The sequence below is a fragment of the Triturus cristatus genome, chromosome 11 (genome assembly GCF_964204655.1).
Source record: "Triturus cristatus chromosome 11, aTriCri1.1, whole genome shotgun sequence".
NCBI lineage: Eukaryota > Metazoa > Chordata > Amphibia > Caudata > Salamandridae > Triturus > Triturus cristatus.
In genome coordinates, this window is record NC_140594.1 from 561207438 (window position 1) to 561231624 (window position 24187).

The 24187-nt window shown below is 48.3% G+C and overlaps 1 protein-coding gene across 1 annotated transcript in view; it reads right to left on the reverse strand.

The window, feature by feature from the left end:
* The window catches only part of U2SURP (U2 snRNP associated SURP domain containing), a 776636-nt gene that overhangs the window by 274938 nt on the left and 477511 nt on the right, over positions 1-24187 (reverse strand). The window contains exon 22 of the mRNA XM_085633584.1: positions 13881-13947. Within this exon, the coding sequence (XP_085489710.1) occupies positions 13881-13947 (67 nt within the window). The remainder of the gene's footprint in view (positions 1-13880; positions 13948-24187) is intronic.

Sequence of the window (24187 nt, forward strand, 5' to 3'; positions counted from 1 at the left end):
AGGAGATGCACCAGGGCTGAATCCAGAATCCAGCCCTGAGCAAGAAAAACCTATGCAAAGTAATCGATATTGTGTTTACTTTAAAATTCCCATTGAGCTCAATGTTATAATTGTGTTTAACTTGTGTTGCCTATTGCAACAACTGTAACTATTGCATTTAAAAGTCAGCGGTGTCCAAACCACACCGAATGGCGAACTTAGCCGCATCCTTACCCTCAGCAACCGCCTGTGAAAGCACAGGCTGGACCTCCTCAGGACACTGAGGTAACACCTGAGCAACCGTATCCCACACCGCGTGGGAATAGCGGGCCAATAAGCAGGCAATGTTCACGGACCGCAGCCCCAAGCTGGCCGAAGAGAACAACCGCTTACCGAACTGTTCCAGCTTCTAAGAGTCCTTATCCAGCAGAGCCATGGGAAAGGCACTCCGCGACGTCGAGGCTTGGATGACCAGACTCTCAGGTGTGGGATGAGTGGTCAGAAACGCGGGGTCACCAGGCGCCGGGCGGTGACGCCTGGCGACATTCTTATCTACAGGGGCCCCAGTGGCCGGCCGCGACTAAGTGCCCAACAGGACGTCGGTGAGGGCGTCGTTGAAGGGAAGCAGTTGCTCCGATGAAGTAGAAGCCGTCTGGAGCACCTCAGTGAGGTTAGTTTTGAGGGTCACCCTGGGAAGATCGAGGTTGAGGACCTCAGCAGCCCGACGGAGCACCATCGTGTAGGAAGCGCCGTCCTCCATTGTAGGTGGAGGAGAGGCAAACTCCGGGTCAGAAGAGACATCGAGGTCGCCGGCGTCCTCCAGATCGTCCACCCAGTCCTGCTCGGAGTCACACTGACGGGCAAAAGGGTCCTCGGAGTCATCCTCCACCTCCGTTGAAGGAGGAACCGGCCGCGGCGGTAGAGCCGGAGCAGGGACAAACGGCGTGGGAAACGGCGCCGGCCGGAGACGGGCCAGCGCCCTCTCCCAATGCGGATCCCAGGCAGGAATTAAATGGTCCTGGAACCGGGGCAAGGGCGGAATGAACGGCACCCAGTGCAGCGCCGGACCTCGTGCGCTGGGGTCAACGGCGTAGGATCCTGTGGCGCCGAAGCTGGATCCGCCGGCAGCGCCGACGGGCCAACAGGATCTGGACACGGGACCGCAGGGCCCGAAGGTGGGCCGGTGGGAGCAGAGGCCTAAAAAGGTGGTCCATGGTGGCAAGAAATTCTTGCACCTGTTCGGGAGTCGCCGACGGACCCGTGATGGGCAGATAGGGCGCGGGACTCCCAGGCTCCAAAGGAGCCGCAGGGGCAGAACCCCTGTCCCCCTCGTCCACATCCGAGGACCGACTGGGGGAGGGGGGGGGGGGGGATGTCGGAGAGCAAACACGCTTCTTTGACTTCTTTTTATGTCGTCGCTTACCGGAATCCGAGGGCGAAGACTTGAATCCTGAGGAAGGACAACTGCGGCCCCGCGAGCGGTGCCGGGAACGGTCTCTGGACCTGGAGAGGCGTTGGGACGAGTGCCGAACCTCCAGCAGTTTCCGGCGCCGCTCCCTCAAGGCCTTCGGGGCCATGGGGCATCCCTACGTGCACCAGGAGAAACAAGCATTGGCATAGCCAATAGGTCTCGCCTTTGGGACCTTATAAGTGTTTAGCCATGCAACAGTTGCATAACTAAATACTTATAAGGTCCCAAAAGCGAGACCTATTGGCTAAAGTTAAAGTAATTGCGGTAAAGCGCAGCGCGCGCCCGCGCACATGCACTGTAGCTCTAGGCTGGCCTGGTAGCACTTTTTGGAGCCCTCTCAATAAGTCTCGCCAGACCAGCGCATGCGCTGGGTCAGGCGAGACCTAAAAAGGGGCGAGAAAAGTCTCAAAAGAGTAGTCAAAAAGTGACTAAGAAACGTGCTCTATCCGGATCTGCACTTGCTGGCGCGGAAAAATAAAGAACTGACATCAGCGCGCATGGGTGGCGCCTAAGTAGTCTTCGTGACGTCATCTCGGCGCTTACGACGCCAGCGACGGTCGCGGAGCCGCAGGACACCACCTACTGACGCGCAGGGGTACTGCTAGCAAAACTTTCCGGATCCAGTCTGACGCCTGGAAATATTCGAAGGTAAGGAATCTATCACTAACGTGTCTCTTTCAGATGCCAGTAGTTCTCAGCCAGGCGTGGCGGCAGAGCGCCACTGTCGTGGAAGAAAACGAGTTACTTACCTGTAACTTTAGTAATCCAGTATTGGTATCTTTCCTAGATTCACATGCTTAGAATCATCCCCGCCGACGAGGTGGGAGTCTCGCGGTACAATAAATATATACATATTAGTCATAAAAAACATTATACAATAGGCTACTATGGACAGTAAAGTCACTACATTAGCCTATCGTAGTCCTTTTGTAAAAAGAACCAAATTTGGAACACAGCCAATCAGGCTGCAGCACCCTCTTAGAACTCTCTACAGAGTGGCAAACCCTCAGATTTTCATAGCACAAGTGACAATAATATGTACAGGTAATAAGGTAAGCCTCTCCGGGGAGGAGGGTGGGTCGCATGTGAATCTATGAAAGATATCAATACTGGATAACCAAAGTTACAGGTAAGTAACTAGTTTTCTTATCCAGTATTGGGGTATCTTTCATAGATTCACTTGCTTAGAATCAGAATAGCTAGCAGTAAAAAATCCTTCGTTGTATAGTGGATGGTGGGTATCATAAGAAAAATAACAGATACCTCGTAATACCAATACAGCAATGCAATATAACATTCTAACCCAAATAAGTGGAAGCATTATAACATATATATTCACTTAAAAAACCATAGGTTTCACACATGTTATAGTTAGGTGGATATTTCACTCGTAAAAAACCAATGAAATTCCCCCGTTATAGTTAGTTCAGATAACTATAACTCGCGCGACCGCTGTCCACTGCTGATGACGTCACATATTACATCACTCATGACATGGTCAGTGGCATCACTCATGACATCACTCATGACATCATCCTTGTGATAGAGTGGCGGCCGCGCGAGTTATAGTTATCTGAACTAACTATAACGGGGGAATTTCATTGGTTTTTTACGAGTGAAATATCCACCTAACTATAACATGTGTGAAACCTATGGTTTTTTAAGTGAATTTGCAAGGTTTTTTAAATGCTAAGTTATGTATGTATTATTTTTTTTATATATTTATTTTACAATAAACTACGTATTAAAAAAAAAAAATTTTTTTTGGGGGGTTTTCACCGTGCGCGCACGGTGCGCGCACCCCCGCGATTTTTAAAAAAAAAAAATTAAAATGTTTTTTTCTGCCTTTGGGGTCCTTCAGGGACCCCCTGACAAAGGCTAGGGGGTCAGGAACTCTCTACCCTGCCCCCTTTTCACGTTCGCCACCTTCCTTTTTCACTCTCGCACTGAAAACAAACAAAATGGCGGCCGACACTTCCTGATTTCGACCGATTCGAACGTTGACTAACATGTAACTACCAATCAGAATTACGCTCCCGCACGTTAGGGTGCTCGCACGGTGCGCGGCTATAGATATGTATGTGCTTTTAACAGCAATTTTCTCAGGAACTACTGAACAGATTGACTCCATATATGCAAAAGGCACATCCCTGAGCTGAGGACTACCTCTGCCAAATTTCAAGTAATTCTGTTCAGCCGTTCGGGCTGTACTTTGGACTAAAGATCCCTATGGAAAATTGCATGGGGAAAACATGTTTTGGGACCCCCCTTTTTTCTCAGCCCCCGCTTGACGAATCCCCCCGAGACTTTCAGGGTAGGAGCGGAGCGCCCCACCTATTTTGAAAATTTCACGAGGATTCGTCAACCGGCGCCAAAGTTATTCCAAATAGAATGTTGCAGATTTCCTATGGAAACACCGTCCTAACTATAACTACTGGCGACCGCCAGTAGAAAATATATATATATATATATATTCTACTGGCGGTCGCCAGTAGATAGTTATAATTAGGACCTATTTTCCATAGGAAATCCGCAACATTCTATTCCCAATAAGTCTGGCGCCGGTTGATGAAACCTCGCAAAATTTTCCAAACTTTTGGCCATCTCCGCTGCTACCCTGAAAGTTACGTGGTGATTCGTAAAGCGGTGGCCGAGAAAAAAGGGGGGTCCCAAAACGTGTTTTCCCCATGCAATTTCCCATAGGATCTGTTGTCGCAGCTACAGCCCGAACCGCTGAACGGAATGACACCAAATTTGGCAAAGAGGTAGTCCTCAGTTCAGACTCGTGCCTTTTGCAAAAATGGTGTGAATCTGTTCATTAGTTCCTGAGAAAATTAGCGTAAAAAAGTTAGTGATATCTATGGCCGGGGAGGATCCGCGGACCCAACCCGCACCGTAAGCGCACCCTCCGCGAATCGAGAGCGCACCCTACCGATCGCACGCTGAATGCTAATTGGCTGTCGAGTGTCTGTCTACATTCGAAACCAGGAACTGTTGGCGGCCATTTTCTGCCTCGGTAGAAGCGAGGCTGAAGAAGCAAGGGGTATAAGTGTGTAAAACATATAAAGGGGGCAGAGTGGAAATACTCTGACCCTCTAGAGGTGCTTAAGGGGTCCCAGAAGGACCCCCTGGGGCCCCCTTTTTAAAAAAAAAAAAATGGCGAAATGCGCGCAGGGTGCGCGCATCCTATCGCGTTTGGTGCATGGATCCTCTCGCGTTGGGTGCGCGGATCCAAGAAAATTTTTTGGGAAAAAAGACCAGATCGAGAACGGTGCGCATAGGGTGCGCGGATCCAAAAACAAGGAAAAAAAATATATAAAATAAAGTTTTGAACATATAGTTAATGAAATATTTTTAAAAATATAAAAAACTATGTTTGAAAAACTCAATAAAAACAAATATATTTTAATTTTTAAAAGAATTTATTAAAAAATAAATTTAAAAAATGGTGATAAAAAAGAATTTCATTAATGAAATTGACACACTGAATCTGAAAAATATAGAAATCCAATGAAAATCATTAAACATGATATCTTTAGAGATAAGTTATAGATAGGAATTAGCATTTAAAAAACCTTTGAAATTCACTGAAAAAACCATAGGCTTCATGCACGTTATAGTTAGGAATTGGCATTTAAAAAACCTTTGAAATTCACTGAAAAAACCAAAGGTTTCAGGGGCGTTATAGCTAGCTGGACATTTCCCTCGTACAAAACCCTAGAAATTCCCCTGTTATAGTTAGTTCAGCTAACTATAACTCGCGCCCCCGCAATGCACTGCTGATGACATCACATATTACATCACTCATGACATGGTCAGTGACATCACTGATGACATCACTGATGACATCTCAAATGACATCACTGATGACATCATCCACGTGATAAATTAGTGCATCTTATCACACCCTAATATAACCTTTGATACACCGACTCAAAATTCTCAAAACCATAGATACTCCAATACCAATAACTACATACCCACTCATTGACTCTTAGGTCTACATACATCTCCACTCACTCACCTGTACAGTCACTCATACTTACAGTCACTCTGTACAAGACTATCATATGCATTTATACACCTATATAGACACTCACACACCGCCAATCATCCATTGAGGTACTGACACACCTAGTCAGTCATGCAAATAATTAAACACAGTCCAATTTACTCACCTATACAGTTAAACACACTCAAGTTCACTTACTCATAAACATACTAACAAATTCTGACGCTCTTATACAATTACAAATACAAGCACACACTCATCCATACAGCCACTCCCGCAATCACACACTCTCACATATAGTTATATAATCTTACACACATATACACTGTTTTCACATATGTAGTTACTGACACATGTACAACTGAGATATACATTCAATCACTAAAACACCCATACATACACTCACCCAGCCATACAGTCCATCACAATTGCACTCTTAAAACCATGCACCCACTGAATCACCCGCTAACACATCTATGCACAGAGTCACACACACACCCTACCCACACAAACACTCAGGCACCCATACAGATACTCAGACAACCAATCAATAACCCATATAGACACTCATATAGCTATTCACAAAACCATGCAGTCACATATACACCAACACACAGACACATACAGACATTCACACAGTTTAGTCACTAGTCTGCAGTAAGATACATTTAATGGCTCACTTATAGAGTCAGTTACGCACCTAGAAAATCACCCATTCACACACTTATACACCCACTCATTCTTCAACAGGCCTTTCACTATAAATATATAAAACATATGTAACCTTTTCAGAAAAACACACATTCACTGGATGATGTCATCAGTGATGTCATTTGAGATGTCATCAGTGATGTCATCAGTGATGTCACTGACCAGGGCATGAGTGATGTAATATGTGACGTCATCAGCAGTGCATTGCGGGGGCGCGAGTTATAGTTAGCTGAACTAACTATAACAGAGGAATTTCTAGGGTTTTGTACGAAGGAAATGTCCAGCTAACTATAACGCCCCTGAAACCTATGTTTTTTTTAGTGAATATATACTTATTATATACATAAACACACGAAGCATAGTATGAAAAAAGAATAAACAATACTCCATGTATATGTGAACATGTAATGACAAACACGTCCTTACAGAGGCTTACCTTATTTGAAAAGGTTTAGCAACACTGCTTGCCCCACAGCTGATTCAGCCTCTGTCGCCAGATCCAGACAGTAATGCTGTGTAAAAGTATGCATAGTTTACTAGGTTGCAGCACGGAAAATCTTCTCTATAGGCACTCCGGCAAAAAGAGCAGTAGATGAGGACACTGCCCTTGTGGAATGAGCCTTGGGTTTCGCAGATAAAGTATGTCCAGCTTTATTATGGCAGAATTGGATAGTAGATGCAATCCACCTTGCAATAGTGGATTTCGTAACTGCTGTTCCAGGCTTTTGACCACCATAAGAAATAAACAATTGATCCGACTTTCTGATGGACACAGTACGTGAAATATAAAATTTCAGACATCTTTTAACATCCAAGGTATGCAAAGTCTTTTCAGCAGAGGAAAACGGATTGGGAAAGAAAGAACGCAGTATAACAGGCTTGTTAAGATGGAATGTAGAGGGAACCTTCGGAATAAACGTTGGATTAGTTCTGAGGAGGACATAATAGTTGGTGAATTTCAAATAAGGTTGTTTGATAGTGAAGGCCTGGATTTCGTGGACTCTCCGAGCAGAGGGGAGTGCCACTAAAAGTGCAGTTTTCCAAGAGAGGTATTTGAGGTCAGCCTTGTGAACAGGCTCAAAAGGATGCTTCATGAGTTGTTGTAACACCAGATTAAGCCTCCATTCTGGAGGAGGGGCTTTGACGGGTGGAAAAGTTCTGAACGGCCCTTTTAGAAATTGTTTGATCAAGCGATTAGAGGCAAAGAGATGCAGCTCCTGCAGAACGTCTGTAGGTTGAGATGGCCGCTGAATGTAACTTGACATAAGTAAACATAAGACCAGACTTAGATAACGAAAGGAGATAAGGCAGAACTTTATCTGGAGAACTTCGTACAGGATGTATATCTCTGTCAGCACACCAGGCACAGAATCATTTCCATTTCAAACACAAGTCTTTAAGGTAGAAGGAGCTCTTGCCCTAGCAAGAATCTCTCTACAATCCTGAGGTAGATTTCCTTGAATTCTGTGAATACAGAAACCATGCATTAAGATGCAATTGGACTGGACGAGGATGAAGAATCTGGCCCTTGCTCATTGATAACCGGGTCGGAACTGCAGGAAGGCGGTATGGTCTGCGTTTGGACAGTAGGAGAAGCTCCGTAAACCAATGCCGACGCGGCCACCGCTGAGCAATGAGAATCATGCAACATGGTTCCATCTTGAGCTTGCGTAGAAGTCTTGAGATCAACGGAAAGGGGGGAAATGCGTAAGCAAAGATCCCTGTCCATCTCATCATGAAGGAGTTCCCCCACGAGACCTTCTCCGGTTCCCAACTGGCAAAGTAAGGGCACTTCCGATTGTTCTTGGAGGCAAAGAGATCCAGATTTGGTTTGCCCCACATTCGAAATACGTGTTCCACGACTGATTGATCCAACTCCCATTCGTCACAGGACTTCGAGGACCTGCTCAGAGTGTCCGCTAAAGTATTATGAATCCCCGGCAAATGCTCCACCTTGATCGTGATATTGTGAGACAGCAGCCATTCCAAAATGCTTTGAGCTTCTTGAGACAGAATGTGTGAACTGGTACCTCCTTGCTTGTTTAAGTAGTGCATGCAAGTGGTGTTGTCGGTTCTGATCAGAACTGTTGACCCTTGAAGCCTTGGGAGAAAGGACTGCAACGCCAGAAAAATGGCTCGAAGCCCCAAGAAATTGATATGCATTTTCGCCATAGCAGCAGACCACCTTCCTCTTATGCAAAGATCTTGAAGGTGTGCACCCCACCCTTCTAGGGAGGCATCTGTACGGAGGATGAACTCCGGCACGGAAGGAAGAAAAGTGAGCCCGATTGAGACATTCTTGGAGTGCAGCCACTAGAATAGCGCTTCTCGCACAACTGGAGTTATTTCCACTAGGTCGTCGAACGACCCCGAGATCTGCAGCCACTGACTGTCTAGTTCCTCTTGGATCGGCCGCATCCATAGACGGGTGTGAGGTACTAACAGAATTGCTGATGTTAGTATTCCCGAGAATGATTTGATGATTCTCACAGAAGCGAACCTTCTTCTTAGGAGTTCTGATGCCAGAGAAATGAGATATGATTGTCTTTCTTTGGACAAGAATGCCTTGTCCCGAATAGTATCCAACACTGCCCCTAGAAATTGAGTTCTTTGACTGATTTTTGAATGTTCAGGGACAGTCCTAGGGATTGAAATAGCTGTAGGCATGTGGACATTGCTCGAGAAGCCTGCCCAAAGGAAGGAGCCTTTATTGGCCAATCGTCCAGATAAGGGAATAATTGTATTCCTTGAAGTCTGAGGTGAGCCGGCACCGGGGACAGGAATTTTGTTAAGACTCTCGGGGCTGAGCGTATGTCGAAGGGGAGGACTTTGAAATGGGCACCTGCCACAGTGAAACAAAGGAATTTCCGATGCTTGGGGTGAATGGGGATGTGGAAGTATGTATCCTGGAGATCCAATGTCATGTAATCTGCATGGTCCAGAAGCTGAAGGATTTCTTGAAGCGTGACCATGCGAAAGGATTTCTTTTGAAGACATTTGTTCAGCTTTCTTAAATCCAGGATAGGTCTCCATTCCCCTGACTTTCTTTATTAGAAAAAAGCGGGAATAAAACCCGTTCCCCACCTGAGAGCGAGGCACTCTTTCTATCGCCCCTTTCGAGAACATGGTTTTTGGTTCCTTCCTGAGAAGAGCAAGATGTGGAGGATGTTTCTTTAAAGGTGGATGAGGAGGGGGGGCACTGACAAATTCCAGGGTATGCCCAAATCTGAGAATATCCAAGACCCACTTGTCTGTGGTTAATTTTTTCCAATTCCTGAGATGTTGGGATACATTCGGAATCTTGTAAATAAGGTGTAGCAGATCTGCTGCGGGTGCTAAGAAGTCGTCACTGCTTTCTAGCAGAATCCCTGCCTTGAGGTTGACGTCTTCTATTCTGCTGTCTATAAGCGGCAGCTGGAGGGTTTCTGTAGGACTGCTGCTGTTGCTAATTATATCTTCCCTGATTGCCTTGGTTTTGGCATCTTTGATAGCCACCATGAAAGGAATACGATCCTCTGCCCCTAGCTCCCCGAAAAGGAGTCTTCCGATATTGTAAGGTGCCAAAGGCTCTGGCAGTGTCAGTATCTTTTTTGATGTCTTGCAAAGCCTCATCTATAGGTTTCCTGAATAACATATCACCATCAAATGGCATGTCCAAAATCTTCGTTTGGACCTCAGGGCGAAAGGTGGTAGATTTCAACCATCCCTGACGTCTAAGGACTGCTGCTCCGGCAAGTTGACGAAAGCCCAAGGAGGCTAGGTCCATAGAAATAGAAATTTCTGATATAGCCCTTTCTCCTTCAAGAAGAATTTTCTTTGCCTCCTGCTTCTTGTCATAAGGTAGGTAATCGAGGTATGGAGAAATGTTCGACCATAGTTGGTCATATCTCCCTAGAATTGCCAAAGAGTTTGTAGCACGAACTGAAGCACCCACCATGGTGGTGAAACGCTTACCAATGTTATCAAGGCACCTCCCATCCTTATCCGGCGGTGCTGTCACAGGAATGAATGGATTCCGAGACTTGCGCTGAGCAGCCTGTGAAATAACGAAATCTGGTCTAGGATGTCCGGACAGGCAAACAGGAGCATTATCCGGTGCTTTGTACTTTTTATCTATTCTAGGGAGAATCACAGGCACTGAAAATGGAGTTTATTATTTTAGTTTCTTCTTCCCAGATATGATCTATTATAGGGATAGAACGTACGGACTTCCTACTCTGGTCCTTAAAATCGTAAAGGAAACAATCTGTTTGCTTCACAGATACAGAAAGATTAAACCGGTTGCTGCCCTCTCCATAATTGTGTGAAAACCTCCAATATCTTCATGAGGGGAATCTACTGCCTGAGGAACTGGTGAGGATGGCGTAGGAATCAAGTATCCATCTCATTGATCCACAGTTGCGGGTGAGTTTGGTAATTCACCATCTTCAGCCACAGTATCGCCATCATCTTGGACTAAATGTTGCGCAGGTACAACTTCCTGAGGAACATTGATAGGGGCAGAAGGACCTGCAATCTGCAAAACCGTAGGCGTAGTAGGTTGTGTTGGAACAGGTGCTGCTGGTGGAAAACGTGTATGATAATCCCTCAACATAGCAGTCAGATCCTGCATCAAGGCCATAGGCATTTGCGCCATAGGTTCCTGTTGAAATGAAGTCTCTTGAAGACCTCGTATAGACTCACAAGGCTCATAGTACTCTTCCTCATCGTCGTCATCCTGATATTTGATCGTGAGTTGAGAAGGGTTACATGCTGGGCTAAAAGTCCATCATCTGACTCCTCCAGATAGTGACTAGGAGGCAAGGGTGAAATATGAGAAACGTCCTGGTAATAGTTTCTTGAAGATGGGAATGACACCGATAATTTTGATGTCCAAACTGGCGTAATCTGTAAAGATTTAGGCCTTTTACACTTCAGTGTCGACGAGATGTACATAGACGGTGAGCCAGTATCAGCCGAGATAGCCATAACAGAAGCTACAGTCGACGTTGTAATCGTCGACGGAAAAACCATCGTCGACGATGTTGTCGTCGAAGCCACTGCTGACGCAGATGGTGGACTTGATGGGAGTAGTACCGTCGTCGACGGTGGACCCGTCGACGGGAGTTGTATCGTTGTTGACGGTGGACCCGTCGACGGGAGATTTATCGTCGTCGATGTCGAAAGCGTCAAAGGCATGTGTCCCCTCAACGACGAGGTAGGCGTCGACGAGATTGGCATCGTCGACGACGATGTTATAATAGTCGACGGTGCAGTCGTCGACGAAGCGATCATCGATGACGGGATGTTCTTTGTCGACAACGAGGAATCACTCACCATCTGAGGAGATTTCATCGTAGACGGTGCTTTTTTTTACGTCAACGGGATCCTGACAGACTCAGAATGAGTTTTCTGCTGTTTTAGGCAGTTTTCACTGAAATCTGAATTTTTTCACCAGATTTCACCTCTGAAGAGAATGAAAGCTTCTCTTTTCTAGAGGAATAGGGGCCAGTCTCAGAGTGAGTCTTCTTCAAGGTCTTACTCTGTCGCTCGGGGGTGGGTCAACAGATCTATCCCTCTTTTTGGCCAGAGGGGTGGACGCCTGAGGACTAACACTGCCATCATCTCCTGAAACGACATTAGATGTAGCCTTCAATTTCTCCAGCCAAACCAGCAATCTTCCTTTTCTGTCCTTCAAAGTCTTGGCAGGGAAGGTTCTACAAATCCTGCAGTCTTTAACCTTGTGCGCTGGGTAAAGACAATAAATACATTCCTTGCGGGGATCCTCAAAATGTAGTCTCTTCTTCCCACATGAAGAACAAGGCAAAAACCAGCTTTTCTTTGAAGAATCAGACCTAGCTACTCACAAAGTTCAGCTAAAGGTGAAGAAAAACTGAGCAGAGCTCAGGGAGACTCCCTGTCACACAACATGTGGTAGAAAATCTGAGGGTGTGCCTCTCTGTGGAGGGTTCTAAGATGGTGCTGCAGCCTGATTGGCTGTGTTCCAGATTTGGTTCTTTTTACAAAAGGACTAAGATAGGCTAATGTAGTGACTTTAGTGGCCATAGTAGCCTATTGTATAATGTTTTTTATGACTATTATGTATATATTTATTGTACCGAGAGACTCCCACCTCATCGGCGGGGATGATTCTAAGCATGTGAATCTATGAAAGATACCCCAAAACTGGATAAATCGCCCTGCCCAGCAAGTCAGTGGTGTCAAGGCCACATCGTATTGTGAACTTTGCCGCATCTCTCCCTTCAGCAATAGCTTTGGAGAGCACTGTCCAGGCCTCCTCCAGACACTGAAGCAGCACCTGCGCCACCGTATCCCATAGAGAGGGAATAACGGCCCAAGAGGCAAGCCCTGAACTGGTGGAAGAAAAAAATCTTCTTCCTAAACTGTTCCAGTCTCTTGGATTTCCTTTCTGGAGGTGCGGTAGGGAAGGTGCTTTGGGACGTAGAGGCTTGGACAACCAAGCTCTGAGGGGTTGGGAGAGAAATAGGGGGGGTCGCCCTGGGAAAGGCCCCATGGGCGTAGGAATCTGCATCGAGCGACGCCGTTCCGGCGCCGTGTACACTTCAGGGCTGAAACCGGGGACGACGACGTCCGGGGGCAAGGGCGACATCGGGAATGGTGCCGGTGGGGTCGACGTTGGTGGAGGTGTCACGAGGTCAACCGGCGACGACCGGGATCCAGGCCTGGATCCTTGGGGGCCCTGCGGCACAGAAGTCGACAGCGATGTCGGAGCCGCCGACTGTAAAGGGCGAGGACCCCCAGTCGGGCCCATGGGGCCTGAAGGCGCGCCGGGGGGGCCCGACGGCCCAAAGAGGCGGGCCATGGGTGCCAGAAATTCCTGCAGGTGGGCCGGAGTCGCTGACAGACCCGGGAAGGGCGGGTAGGCAGACAGCGACACCGTATGCTCTGCCGGAGCCACGGGGGAGGCACCCCACCACCCGCACCCTCAGCTGCGACGGGCGAGGGGGAAGTCGGTGAGCGATGACCCTTCTTCGACTTCTTGTGATGCTTCGTCTTACCGGATCCCGAGTGCGAAGACTTCGATCCCAACGATCGATGGTGATGGCTCCACGACCGGTCCCTCGACCTCCCATGGGACCGGGACTTTGAGCAGCACGGAACAGACTGCCGGACTTCAAGTAACTTTCGGTACTGCTCCTGCAAAGTCTTTGGCGCCATGGCTCGACAGTCGGGCACGACTTGGGGTCATGGTTGTGCCCCAGGCAGAAGAGACATACGCGGTGCGGGTCTGTCACCGACATTATTCGATGACAGTCCCTGCAAGACTTGAAGCCGGGCATCCCTACGGCACCAGGAGTCGATCGACTCGAAAAGAAAAGACAAAAAGGCATTGAAAAACTGTCAAAAAGTGACTGGGGGTACTGCTCTCTCTGGATCTGCGCTTGCTGGCGCAGAAAAAGAAATAACTGCCGTCAGCACGCGAGGGCGGCGTCATCTCGGCGACCACGACGCCTACGACGGATGCGGAGCCGCGCGACGCCACCTTCCGACACGCAGATACACACACATACATACTTAACTTGAAGTAATACATACACACACATACATACTTAACTTGAAGTTGTGTTTAACCTTGCAGGAATAGACTTAACAAAATTACGAACAAACTTAAACATGTATAAACCCAAAAATTTGTTTTAGCATGGGCCAACTTTCAAAAACCTATAAGAAATAGGATCATCTTACTTCTGAATTTGCTCTTCATCTGACTCCTCGTGTTGATCAAAAAGTTCCCACTTTGACGTTGTAACAGCTACAAAAACAAAGATAAAGAAATGACAATTCATTAAAACGTAAGACAATGTGTTTTCTTGACGTCCCTAACGAAGGTCAAATGGCAGATTTTTGCAAACCACACTCAACTGATTCATTCTCTCAATGCTATTTTTGTTGCACAAAACGCACTACCAGTACATTGTATGAAAAGTGAATGCCTTTTTTTTATACTTCATCAACTAGTTTATGAAAGAACAAGTTACATACCTTCGGTAACGATATATCTGTAAGAAACATTAGTAGTGATAGATTCCTTACCTTAGAATTACCCCCAGGAGTCAGACTGGATCCGGAAAGTTTTCGTCAGCATTACCCCTGCGCGATGGTAGGTGGCGTCGTGCGGCTCTGCGTCCGTAGTGGTCGCCGAGATGACATCGCGGTCCTACTTAGACGCCGCCCATGCGCGCTGTCGTTAGTTCAGTGCACGACTTTCCGCGCCAGGAATGCAGAGCCATGCAAGATACTGACCACTGGTGTTTTGAAACTAGGGCCCTGAAAGGGATGACCTTATCCCTAGAAATCAGTTCGCAGAACGGGGAGGATGGGTGGGGCGGTAAGGAATCTAGCACTACTAATGTTTCTTACAGATATATTGTTACCGAAGGTAAGCAACTTGTTCATCTGAAAGAAACACATAGTGATAGATTCCTTACCTTAGAATAGATACCCCAGCAAAACCAACCCCGGTTGTGGGTCTGCGAACCAAGATCACACCAGGAAGTCCCGGAGAACAAAACGGCCAAAGAAGCCATCTCTCCGAACTTGGCTGTCCAGGCAATAATGCTTAGTAAATGTTTGCAGCGATGCTCACGTGGCTGCCTGACAGATGTCTTGCAGGGGGACACCATGTCCCAATGCAGTAGTGGCAGCAGTTGCTCAAGTGGAATGAGCCCGCAGCCCCACCGGAGGCTCTTTTTTAGCCAAAGAGTAGCAGGCTGTGCTACACAAGGCGACCCAGGGGGAGATAGTCCTCTTGTGTACCGCTCGACCTTTCTTGGTGTCAACGTAGCCAACAAAGAGGTGGTCATCCACACGGAACTGTTGTGTGCGGTTGAGATAAAATGAGAGCACACGTTTTGGGTTCAGCCTCTTCTTCTCTGGAAGGATGGGGAGGCGGAAAGAAGGTGGGCAAGGTAATGGTCTGCCCAATGTGAAAGGCTGTAACAACCTTTGGCAAAGAGAAAGGACGGGGCCTGAGCACAACCTTGTCCGGATGGACCGACAAGGAGGTTTACAAGAAAGAGCCTGGAGCTCACTCACTCGCCTAGCGGATGTGATGGCAACCAGGAAGGCAGTCTTCAAGGTCAAGAGACGAAGAAGACAGTTGTGAAGGGGCTCAAAAGGAGAGCACACAAGATAAGTAAGAACCAGATTCAAGTTCCACTGTGGCATCACAAACGGAGTAGGAGGGAAAAGGTGTCTAACGCCTCTGAGAAATCTATTTACAACCGGGGACTTGAAAAGAGAGAGCTTATCAGGGAGCATGAGAAAGGCCGAAATGGCAGAAAGATGACCTTTGATAGTGCCCAGAGCAGAGCCATGCCGGGCCAAAGAAAGAAGGAATAAAAGGACCTCAGAAAGAGGGGCAGAAAGAGGATCCACAGCCTTTGTTGTGCACTATGCCACAAACTTGTTCCACCTGCAGGCGTATACCACTTTAGTGGAGGGACGCCTGGCTGCCAGAATGACATCACAGACTTCAGCAGGCAAGTCGAAAGGAATCAACTGCCCCGGTTCAATCTCCACGGAAAGAGGTGGAGGCTGGACAGGTTCTGGTGGAGGAACCGTCCCCTGCTGCTGCGACAGAAGATCTTCCCGAAGAGGGAGTCGGATCGGGGGAATCGATGCTCATACTGAGTAGCTCGGGATACCATACTCTTCGAGCCCAGTCCGGGGCCACAAGGATGACTTGTGCCCGGTAGCGCCTGATCTTCTTCAGCACTCTGTGCAGAAGTGGTATAGGCGGAAAAGCGAACAACAGACCGCAACTCCACTCGCGACAAAAAGTCTCCGAGTGCGTGCCGCTTTGGGAATTCCAACGCGCAGAACTGATGAAATTGCGCGTTCTCTTCGGTGGCGAAAATATCTAACCAAGGCTCTCCCCACTGTTGAAAGAGGCCTTGCGCCACCTCCGAGTAAAGACGCCATTCGTGATCCATCATGCACTTGCGGCTGAGTTCGTCCGCCCTGGCGTTCAGAGAATCTGCCAGGTGTTGAACCACCAGGAAAACGCACTGATGTTCCAGCCATGTCCGATGCGCAGAGCCTCCTGACAGAGGGTCCACGACCCCACCCGCCTTGCTTGTTGCAGTACCACATGGCGGTGGTGTGGTCTGTGAACACCTGCACTACTCTCCCCTTGACAGAGGGAAGGAATGCCTTCAGTGCAAGTCGGATCGCCCGAAGCTCCAGAAGGTTGATACGGAGCTTGGACTCCGCCGGAGACCAGAGACCTCTGATCTCCGCATCTCCCATGTGGCCGCCCCATCCCGGGAGGGACGCATCCGTCACCACTGTAAACAGCGGTCGGGGAAGGGCGAGAGATATGCCGTCGACCTAATGCCAGTTCGTGAGCCACCACTGCAACTGTCGTGCAGTGTCCTCCGAGATCTGGATGTGATCGGACAGGTTCCCCCGATGCTGCGCCCACTGGAACTTCAGGTCCCACTGCAGAGCCCGCATATGCCATCGGGCATGATCTTTCAGCAGGATGCAGGAGGCCATGAGGCCCAGCAGCCTCAGGGTCACCCTGACCGCAACCCAGGACAATGGCTGAAAGATAAGAATCGGAGCCCGAAAATACCAGACTCGCTGTTCGGGAGGATAGACCCGAAACTGCGCCGTAGCATCGGTGGGCCCGCAGGACTGGGATGTGGAAGTAAGCATCCTGCAAATCCAGCGCTACCATCCAGTCTTGTGGGCCGAGTGCAGACAAGACCTAAGCCAAAATGAGCAAATTGAACTTCTCTTTGCAGAGGAAGCGATTGACGTTCAGAAGGTCTAAAATAGGACGCAGGCCCTTGTCCTTCTTTGGCACCAGAAAGTAGTGGGAATAACAACCACAACCTACTTCTGGCATCGGAACGTGGTAGATGACCCCCTTGGCCAAGAGGGCCGCAACTTCCTGCTGAAGAAGCACAAAGTGATCCCCCGAAATGCAGTGGTACTGAGGTGGCATGGCTGGAGGAGCAGTCTCGAAGGGGAGGGAGTAGCCCCTTCGGACTATCTCTAAAACCCACCTGCCGCCCACTGGCGTTTGATGGACCTGAAAAACCGGACTAGGAAGATTTGGAGGCAGTAGTGGCCAGGGTGGAGGTGGACTGAACAGCCGCTGGCCCCTTGTTCCACCACGGCCACGCTGGGATTGTTGCTGCGCAGGCTTGTGGCTCTGCTGCCAACGCTGCCAGGCGCCCCCTTCCAGTGTCACGAAAGGAGCAAAAAGCAGAAGGCGGAGGAGGGCAGACTGCAGAGCGTCCCAAAGACTTGGCCGTAGCCCGTGAGTCCTTAAACTGCTCCAAGGCACTGTCTGCTTTGTCGCTGAAGAGGCGAAGGCCATCAAAAGGCATGTCCATAAGTGTGCTTTGGACATCCCCCGAAAATCCAGTTGTCCTCAACCAGGCGTAGCGTCTGATCGCCACCGTCGTTGCAATCCATCTGCCCAGTGATTCGGCGGTGTCTAGGCCACAACGAATCATGAACTTAGCTGCGTCTCTACCCTCTGCAACAGCCTGGGAGAGAGCTGTCCGGGCCTCCTCCGGACATGGAGGCAGCACTTGCGCCACCCTATCCCACAGAGTGGGAATAACTGCCCAAGAGGCATGCAGTGTTCACTGAACGCAGCGCAGAACTGGCGGAAGAAAAAATCTTCTTTCCGAACTGATCCAGTTTTTTGGATTCCCTATGCGGAGGTGCGGAAGGGAAGGCGGTTGGGGAAGCAGAGGCTTGGACAACCAAGCTCTCTGGGTTGGGGTGTTGGGAAAGGAAAATGGGGTCACCCGGAGCCGGGCGATGGCGTTGGGCCACGTTCCTATCCACAGGAGCCCCTGTGGTGGGCCTGGACCAGGTGCCCAAGAGAACATCAGAAAGTGCTTCATTTAAGGGAAGCAGCGGCTCCGCAGAAGCAGCTGCTGGATGAAGCTCTTCCGTCAGGTGGTTAGTCCTGACAGCTACAGTAGGGAGCATGAGGTGTAGGGCCTCGGCGGTCCAACGCAACACCACAGCATATCTAGCACCCTCCTCTGTAGCCACGGTAGGAGGAGACAGCATGAAAAGGTCTGGTGAGGTATCCAGACCACTGACTTACCCCAACTCCTCTGCCCAGTCCTGTTCATACTCGCAATCAGCTGCGAGAGGGTGCTCAGACCCCTCCCAGTCCTCCCCTTCAGGCTGCACAACAGGCCTAAAATAAGTAGCAAGGACATGAGGATAGAAATCCCCAAGCAACGTCGAGAACGGCATCGATCTACGCCGGCCCGACGTCGTGTCCACTTCGGGGCTGAAACTGGGGTCTACGTCGTCCCGAGGAACAGGCGACGTCGGAAGTGGTGCCGGTGGGGTTGACGTCTGTGTTATAAGGTCAACTGGCGTCAACCAGGATCCTGGCCTGGATCCAGGGGGGTCCCGCAGTGCTGGGGCCGGCAGCGGTGCCGGAGCCGCCGATGACCCCCAGTCGGGACTGCAGGGCCCGAAAGCGCACCAGCGGGACCCGACGGCCCAAAAAGAAGAGTCATGGCCGACAGGAATTCCTGTATTTGGGCCGGAGTCGCCGACGGACCCGGGAAGGGCGGGTAGGCCGGCGACGACTCAACAGGCACTGCCGGAACCGCGTGGGAGGCACCACCCGCACCCTCAGCCACGTCGCTCAACCGGCGAGGGGAAGTTGGAGAACGATGACGCTTCAGCTTCTTATGCTTCGCCTTACCTGACCTCGAGTGCAAAGACTTGGATCCCGAAGATCTATGGTGACTCCACAGACCTCCCATGGGACCGGGACCTCGAACGGCATGGAGCAGACTGCCGGACCTCCAGCAGCTTTCTGGACCGCTCCCACAAAGACTTTGGCGCCATGGCCCGGCAATCGGAGCATGACTTGGTGTCGTGGTCGCGCCCCAGGCAGAAAAGACACACTCTGTGCGGGTCTGTCACTGAAATCAAGTGGTGACAGTCCTCGCAGGACTTAAAACTGGGCATCCTAACCGCACCAGGAGTTCAAGACTCGATAAAAAATGGAGACAAAGTCAGTCGAAAATTGACTGGGGGTTCCTGCTTTTCCCGGGTCTGCGATTGCTGGTGCGGAAAAAGAAAGAACTGATATCAGCGGGCGAAGCGGTGTCTAAGTAGCGCCCACGACGGACGCAGAGCCGCACGACACCACCTACCGACATGCAGGGGTACTGCTGACGAAAACTTTCCAGATCTAGTCTGACGCCTGGGGTTAATTCTAAGGTATGGAATCTATCACTAGGTGTTTCTTTCAGATAGTTATATATTGCTACAGTAGACAAAGCCACAGTCTAGCTGTGCACAGACTTAAACTAGCTCTACAAGTGTTATCAAACTAAATTGAGCTCTTTTTGGTATTTTTGGATCATGTATTCATACATGTAGACATTCTTTTTGCTAGCAAATGCAGGATTGGATTTCGAAATGTCTGAACAAAACATATACTAAACATATACTAAAAGGTAACCCAATTTCATCAGCTTGTTGACAGAAACTAAGGAAACAATCTCTGGCGAAGTCTCACCTTTCGAAAATGAGGGGAAAAAAGCATATTATGCAAAATACTGCTTCAGTTTGTAAGACACGCACCAGGAATGCGTTTACCTATAAAATAAAGCAAGCTTTTTTTTAATCCTTTTTATTTACCTCATTTGGATTGGTAATAACAAGCATTTGCAATGCAATAGGTCTCGCATTTGCGAGAGTTTAAGCTATTGCCATTGTAAATGGCAATGCGTTTTATTTATGTTTTAAAAACCAACACGTAAATAAAAGGCATTGGCGTTTACAATGCCAACAGCTCCAACTCTCGCAAATGCGCGACCTATTGCATTGCAAATGCTTTTTTTTTCTGCGAATGGTGGGAGTAATTTCACGACCGACATATTTTCGGGAATTTCGGGCAAAAAGTGTAACTTGAAATTCACAAAAATTATGCGAATTACGCCAGTGTAATTAAAGTTTCAACTAGGACTAAAAATTACATAGACTGCAGTAAATGTTTATGTACACATGCACTCAAACACACTCACGCATGCCAATACACTCTAACGGCTTTCAAAGTATATATTTTAAAAAACATGATTATAAATGTACATGCAGACACATGATGCATGGTATGAAGACACACAAATCCACACTCACGTCAATACGCAAACACATAAGAATTCCCATGCCTGCGCATGCCAACACTAGATCAAACACGCACATTCCACCTCACCTTCCACCCCCTTCCTCCCCCACAACCATACAGGCACTCGCAGGGCCCTAGGGCCTTCTCCTTCTCACCCTACCGCCTGTGACTGCACTACTAAAGCGCCTCCTTAATCTCGATGTGGGCGCTTGGTGATAAACGACAACGAATATTGATGTAAAAGATGTACACGGACATAACCAGGCGTGTACACAGCTACATTGCAGCAAATATTTCTGAAAAATAAATAATGTTTATTATACAATACGTAAACTGCACATAAGCCTCTGCGCCGCACTATACACACACAATGATATATATATATATATATATAGTCATTGACATTGATGTGTGTGCATATATAGATATATGTACATGTGGTTAGGTAATTATTATCTTGTTGCTATGTGTTGATAGATGTATGCACAGGCGATACACCAATAGCGACTCCATGCTAAAGGTCACGTGACAGCCTCACGCTCCGAGGCCAATTTGGGAGGTCTAAAACTCTGCCCCCTTTAAACCAATTGTGGCCACATTTCTAATTTACCAAAGCTCGCGAGCAGCAAATAACTCCCTTGTAGTGAGAGGGATGTCCCACTGCTTTTCCAGAATGAAGCCTGCATCTAAATACACACGTGCATTAGAAATAATAGGGCATGCGCAAGCGTACACAGATCATATACTGAGCGCTCCTATGACATATGTTATACATAGCTGCACACACAGACACACCCACGTCGAAGCGCACGCATTGCATGCTCCTGGGACGCACCTTTGTTGCAGAGCCCCCCAGTGGAGCAGGGCGAAGAGCAAGAGGAGGGGTGTAGTGCAGGGGGAGCAGGACTCTGGAGTCCCCATGGCCGCTTATGGTTCTGTGGGCGCTCAGTGCAAGAGTGAGGGAGGGCCGCGTCTGTCACCGAGCCAGTCCCTGAGCACCTGGCGTCCTCTCCCTAGTCTGTCTCTTACACTGACTATCTCCTTGGATACCGTATGGGGGGTGTCTGTCTGCCTCCTGGTCACCGTACCCTGGATGTCTGTCTCCATGGTTACCGTATCCATGATGTCTGCCTGTGCTACTGTCTCCGAGAAGCTCATCTGTCTCTTGGTTGCCGTTCTCCGGATGTCTGCCGTCTCCTTGGTAACAGTCTCGGGGTGATGGGAGGGGTGCTGGGTTTGGGGTCCGGGGAGGATGAGGATGAGGAAGAGGAGGGGGATGTTGTTTGCTGGTCCCCGCTTAGGATGCTGCCCAGAACTAACAAGTTGTACAACGGAGGCGACATCGCGGGCGCACTCCCTGCCTCCGGTGCAGATGGCGGCGAAACCGGAAGTCAGGCAGCCTTCGTTGGGACATGGGCAGGGCCTGCCAAAGAAACAGGAAGGAACCACCGGAGTGGTCGTCCGGAACCCCGCAGGCTCCATGCTGAAGTCCCGGCACCATCAGAGGGACCGGGAGAAGAGCGAGGCAGACTGCATGGCACCAGAGGCAAGACTGGGCTCCCGAGTGGTGAGGAGAGCCCCGTGGCGTGCTGAGGAGACGGACAGGGAACCTGCAGACCGAGGAGAGACGCCGGCGATTAGAACCAGCCGGTGAATGAGGGCCTGGCTGGGTGCATTGCCGGCGCCCATTCTATTAGCGAACCCGCCAGAGAGCGGGCCGCTCCATCATGGGGGCAATTTTGTCTACTTGCTGAGCCCAGGTGAGACATGTCTGTAAGGCGCACGCTGAAGGACACGCCATGAGCGTGCACATCGGCTGTCTGAAAGAGACGCCATGAGCGTGCACATGGCCTGTCCGGGCGCCGTGAGATGTGCACGCGTATGGTGCGAGCAGGCGTTGTGATAACGCCGCAAGCCATACTCGTGCACTTCTCCTGTCCAGGCCTTGCAAAGTCAAAAGTCAAAAAGTTTTTATTTTTGTTACGGTACTCTTTCGAGGACCACAAAGTAAAATATACATTATACTTTCCATTTAATACATTTTCAATGAAATTTTCAAAAACTTAAAAATTCTATAACAGATGAATTCATTAGGAGGATTTTTACATAATAATAAAAAGTCTTTTGATTTAACGATCCTACAGGACCGATAGACGGGCTTAAGACATGTTGACCTTGCGTTTACAATTTCTGCATTTGGACATATAAAAAGTAAGTGTTCCAAATTCTGGTTGCCCCCTTGACAGAGGGTACAAATGGCAGAGCTATCAGGCCTCCAGGAGGAAGTAAAGGTTTGTACAGGAAGTATTCCCAGGCGCAACATCATAATTGCACGCCTTGCACCGTGTTGAAGCGAATACTCTAAATAAGGCTGGCATTGTTTGTATTCCTGGGAGGCTGCATAGATCTTATATAATGATAGTCTATTACAATGTAAATGGTCAATCTCGTAGCTCAGTTTGGTAGTGAAATTTTTTAGAAAAAGCTTGAGTTGGGCTGGTGACCATGTAGACAAAATTTCCACACTAACTTTTGCAAGCTGTAGGGCCTTTCGCATATTTGTTAAAAAGGTAATGTGGGTAGAGCTAGTCTCAAATGTCTCTATTTTTAGTAAATTTCTTAGAGTACCTTCTTTTGAGTGAAGAAGGTTATAGGCCCACCTTATAATACTAGCAGTGGCTACCGCATATGCACTCGTGATGTTACATTCAAGTCTCAAAGCTTGTACCGGGGTAGGTGTAGAAATCCTCAGTAGTTTTTTCAATATTTTACCTTCAACTGAGTCCATATATGTCCATTGTTTAAAAGGAATATATTCCGAGGCGTAAGACAAGACCGGTGTGATTTTGGCTCGATAGACTTGAATTAGTGCAGAGAAATGCCTTTGTCCAGTAGCTAAGTATAAGCGGGACAAAGCCCCGGCATGTAGGTCACTTTTCCTTTTCAGATGATTAATTTGGTTGATGTTACTCATATTTTGTGAGAAAATTCTGCCCAGATATGTATACTCCGTTACTTGTTCTAACTTCTCACCACCCAACTTCCATTCGTACCTTACCTTTTTCTTCTGGTTTGAAAAAGCAACCACTTTAGTTTTGTTTGTATTTGGGATTAAAAAAATTTTTATAGAGTACTTGAATAGAATATCTAAAAGATTTTGTAGTCCGAATGGTGTTTGATCAAACATGACTATATCGTCTGCGTACAGCAGGGAATGAATATATTCAGTGGCAATCTTAGGAGGGATGCATATCCCTTGCTGCAGTTGGGAAGGTAAGTCACTTAAATACAGTGAGAATAAAATTGGAGCCAAGAGGCACCCTTGTTTCAGGCCATTTGAAGTTCGTATTATCTTCGATAGGCCCTTGTCACTCCCCATTTGGACACGGCACCAGGTGTCACTGTGTAGGTTTACTATCAACTGCAATAGCTGCTCCGGAATGCCCATTCTTCTTAGCTTTGACCACAGGGTCGGTCTGTCCACTCGATCGAAAGCTGTCGAGTAATCAATGAACGCTGCGTAAATAGTTTGTTTTTTCCCTGTTGCGTACTTATCTAAAATAGTTTGGAAGATTGCTACATTATCAGTGACTGAGTGGTTTGAGCGAAATCCGGACTGAAACTTAGGGATTAGACCCGATGAAAAGGCCCAATTTTTCAGCCTATCCAGGATTTCTGCTGCAAAAGTCTTACCGGCTGCATCCATGAGGGCAATTTGCCTATAATTTCCCGGTATGTTTCTTTTTCCTTTTTTATAAATCGGGATTATGATACTTCCTTTCCAGGAGTTTGGCATTTGACCACTATCGAATATATAATTAAATAGCGGCGAGAGCACCAGTCCCCACTCTTTATGTTCAGT